General features: G+C 35.1%; 1 protein-coding gene across 2 annotated transcripts in view; it reads right to left on the bottom strand.

Moving 5' to 3' along the window:
• Positions 1-1,536: 1,536 nt before the first annotated feature.
• The window catches only part of LOC147613240 (amino acid transporter AVT1H-like), a 4,114-nt gene continuing 1,226 nt past the window's right edge, over positions 1,537-4,424 (bottom strand). For both annotated transcript variants that reach the window (XM_086782504.1, XM_086782503.1), the window contains exons 3-4: positions 3,139-3,740; positions 1,537-2,382 (exon numbers count right to left, since the gene is read on the bottom strand). In XM_086782504.1, the coding sequence (XP_086638630.1) occupies positions 1,849-2,382; positions 3,139-3,740 (1,136 nt within the window). In that variant the 3' untranslated portion in view covers positions 1,537-1,848. The remainder of the gene's footprint in view (positions 2,383-3,138; positions 3,741-4,424) is intronic.

Raw genomic sequence — 4,424 nt, 5'->3', positions numbered from 1 at the left:
CATAGGAATTACATCCATGATATATTTATCATTTCTATCACCATGTCTAGACATAGGAATTACATCCGAGTTATATTTATCATAACACTTAGAAGTGACACAAAATCTTGAAACATGGTGTAGCTGTAATAAATTTTTTTATCATGGAAAATCTATCTCTAATCTCTTAAATACTATGTAAGGTCTAGGAGAGATTTATAAAGAGTGTCGAGATCATTTTTTTCTTGCATGTAGGAACCAACTTTGTAAATTCTTAACTTGTTTGGATTATAGTCCTGTGGATATACCTCTACTTATAGTGATTTATCAATTATATTTAAGGAACCAACTTTGTAAATGCGTAACCTTTTTAGATTATAGTGTTGGATGTGCCTCTACTTATGGTGATTTATTAATTATATTTAAGGCTATTTTTATTATTTTAATAATTTTCTAGGGTTTTCCACATTCATGAAGACATGCCTTAAAAGAGAGATGCTAAAATGCCACTCCCATTCACAAGATATGAATTTTTTAGAGCAAACCCCTGAAAATACATATTTATGTCCTGCTAAGGTATGAAACTAGTATTAAAGATGATAACAAATTTGGATTGTTGAATTCATGTACATGATAAGCTAGGACTACTAGTAAAATAAAACATCATCAAGGTGTTATTAAAGATTTTTTTTTGGCTTTTGTTAAGGTTACTTCTTCTTTTAGATTTTTTTTTCAAAAAATAAATGTAAAAATTCTTGATGGTTTTAATATATAGTTTGGTGTTAATCTTATTACCAAGTTACTTGTTGAGTTTAATATATGTATTTTCAATTATGAAATGATTATGCTGAGTAATTAATTTTCTTTTGGTCTTTTATCTACTTCTTTTTCAATGTTTCAGTGAGAACTCAAAGTATTTTCTTTTAATCTCCAAAATAAGAATTTTGAAAACTTGATTTTACTTCTTTATTGGTATTTTTCATCAACATCTTACACTATATACTCTATGGGCATTGTTCTTTTCCACTTGTGCTAAGAAATGATAAACCTATAAATGATGATCCTTTAAACCATACCAAGTACTAGAAGACCCAGAGTTAGAATTTATTACTTGTCTAAAGTTAGATAACCACTATATAACATCTCACCATATCTTTTGTACCCATCGTATTGGAGTGGAGGTATTCAAGATATATTTTTTAATTAGATTAAGATTATAGAAATGAATCTTTGCAATGGAAACATATTTACAATATGAGAAGACTGACCTCTAAAACTGTGAAAGGGACTAAATGAAACTTGTAATAGAAAATTTTATAGTTAAATGGTGGCTCAATTTTTTAGTGATTCAATAATGTGTGAAAAAAATTAAGAGGTTTAAAAGACTAACCATTAATAATTAAGAGGTCTAAAAGTTTGACAATTAATAATTTGCCATGATTTTGAACAAGCCTTTTAAAACATAAAACCTTCTCTATATGTGTTGTGATTGGAGAGAGAGATATTTCAAGACTTGTACAACCAAAATTTTTCAATCATGTACAAAAAGAAAGAAAATAACCAACTAAATGATGCTACTTTGTGATTGAAGAGAAAGAAATTTCAAAACTTGTACAACCAAAATTTTTCAATCATGTACAAAAAGAAAAGAAAATAACTAACTAAATGATGCTACTTTGTATTTATATCTCTATAGTAGTAATTTAGTTGAGGTAAGTGGAAAACAACATGTAGAGAACGGGGCAATACTAGGCACAAAATCAACTCTCACAAGACATAATAAGTTTGTTACAAAATGTCTCTATAGTCACTTGTTCTAATATAGGATTGTTTCCAAGTAGAATGGAAACCAATGGTGATTCAAGAGGTTTAGCTCTTTCTCTTGTTGATCAAACCACGGACCGAAATGACGGTACCACATGCTCCTGTGACTACCCCAACAATCACCAATATGATTATCATGATGATTGTTTTCATCTTCAACCTCTCCCAATAGAGTTTCATGTAGAATACACATGGAAAGATCATGCATATGGCTATAGTCATGGAAGAGCCAACTAGTGCCACAATGTATTCAAAGTAAGGGAAAACCATGGAGAAAATTGCAATCAAAGCTAGCACCATGGACCTCATGAGTGTGCTCATTCCATAGAGCATGTTCTTTGATATTTTGCATTGCTCATAGAGACGAGTCTCTAGTGCAGTAGTTATTGGAGAGAGTTGAAGTGCAAACTTGAACATGGGTGTGATTACTGTCATCCATAGTACTATTTTTGTTGTTATAAAATGAATTGGCATGCTGAGAGTTATTTGTGAGGCTGTATCGTCTCCAAACATGTATGCTCCAGCTATACCAAGGCCAGCTATAGAAGAAGTTGCAATAGCAAAACTTACCACCAATACCTGTTGCACAAATCAAAAGGCTCAAGTAAAAACAAGGAGTTAAATTTGATAGCGATTTTTCAAAGTATATTTGAATCATGCAAGGTAGTTCTATACATTGTGTCATGTCTAATCTTTGTGCAAAAGGATGCAAAATTATAGGGCACAATAAAAGGTACATACGGTGTCCATTACTATGAAGGTGAGATTGCCATCATGGGATTGTGAAACATGTGTAGGTGCACCTTTTATGCATGGCAAAAGAGGTGGCAAACCATTTGTGCTTGTCATCATGAACAATTGAGGTTGCTAGGTGCACTCTCAAAAGTAATTTTAGAGTGCATGAGGAAATGTGACTACTTGCCATGCAAAATCGAGGTAGCTAGGTGCACTCTAAAAAGTAATTTTTAGCTATGCATTAGGAAATGTGTGTGCATGTTGGATTCTCATATTCCACATTCTCAAGGGGGAGAATGTTTTTTTAAAGTAATGCACATGCGTGCGCGCACACACACACACACACTAGTGTGAGCCTGCACAACATACTATGAAAACAAAATATCGTGATAAATTTACCAGCATAAGAATACATGTGTGGCTATGTGAGCATGCACCAACATTCTATGTTGTGAAAAATTATTAACATAAGAACTTTGCATGACTCCTCATATAAGAGGCAAAAATATGGTAGCCTTTATATAAAAAATATTAGTATAACTTTCACATCATCACCATGTATTAAAGCAAAAGCACGAGTGTTGCCACGAAAGGAGATACCTTGGTAAACTTTGTGGGATCCTTCATGGACATGTAGATACTAGGGAAAACACTAGTCCCTCCATAAGAGAAAGCATAGAGGCCAGCTGCAACAGGCACACCTTGGATGCGCACGAAAGGGATGGGGTGGGTGAAGCCAATGTGGTTGGCAGTGGCAGCAAGCATGACAGCTATAAGCAGCAAGATGGTGCTTGCAATACACCACATGGAGGTGAAAGAGAGGGCACTCAAGTCTCTTAGCCACACCGATGGGAGCATGATAAGACAGGCCACGAATATCATGAAGTTTCTGCCACTTAGGCCAGGCAAGCTAAAGCTTGAGTTGGGGAAAATCTGGGCCAAATTGTCTCCCACTGAAATGCAGTAGCCCACAAGTGTGCCTGTTATCTCTATGTAGAATAGAGCTGTTACCAGTTTCCTGATCTTCTTTCCAAATGCCATCCTAGCAACATCTTGGTAACTTGCACACTCCGGATTGTGCTTCACACACTTGGCCATCAAGTAAGCTGAGTAAGCATAGGTTGTTGATACTAAGAGTGAGATAATTACCCCCATCCAGCCTGCCTTGGCCACTGCAAATGGAGAGGAGAGTATTCCAAGACCTATATTTTAATCATAAACAGCCCAAGTTTAATAATATGCAAAAAAAAAAATATTGTGGCCCATTATAACGCGCTGATTGATTTAACCAGTACTAGAAAAATCAACCCAACATTTAGAAGTTGCCTTTGCTATTGATTCGAGTATTATAGCCACATACCATAAAGTGATATTGCGCAGGTGTTCAGGCATACCATTATAAACTAATGATAATATAGCGCAGGTGAACGTTCAGGCATTTAGAACTTGCGATTAATGCTACTGATTTGAGTATTATAGCTGCATACTATAAAGTGATAATAAATTATTGTGCCATAGGAGCATAGATTTCCTAGAAAGAGATTGTCATTGTTTATACTAGCTTTAATCATACGTGCGCGCAGATGGGTGACTGCAGGGAAAATACCCATGTGCGCGCGCAGTTTTTTGGGTATGTGCAAAAAACAAAAAAAAAAGCGATGCAATGAAATTGGATCAGCTGTGATTGATCAAAGCTATGTGACTGCAGGGAAAATACCCGTGCGCGCGCGCAGTTTTTTGGGTATGTACAAAAAAAAAAGAAGCGATGCAATGAAATTGGATCAGCTATGATTGATCAAAGCTTATTAGAGCGTTAGGGCTTTTGTGTGCGCCGTGTGTGTTTTTCTTTTTGGGCTGCGGATTGCTAAATAACTATATTGTAATCA

This window comes from Cibotium barometz, chromosome 44 (assembly GCF_041138505.1).
Source record: "Cibotium barometz isolate CiBa-2024 chromosome 44, ASM4113850v1, whole genome shotgun sequence".
In the NCBI taxonomy this organism is placed as follows: domain Eukaryota; kingdom Viridiplantae; phylum Streptophyta; class Polypodiopsida; order Cyatheales; family Cibotiaceae; genus Cibotium; species Cibotium barometz.
Note: the sequence above shows the minus strand (reverse complement) of the source record. Positions and strands in the feature narration are given on the sequence as shown.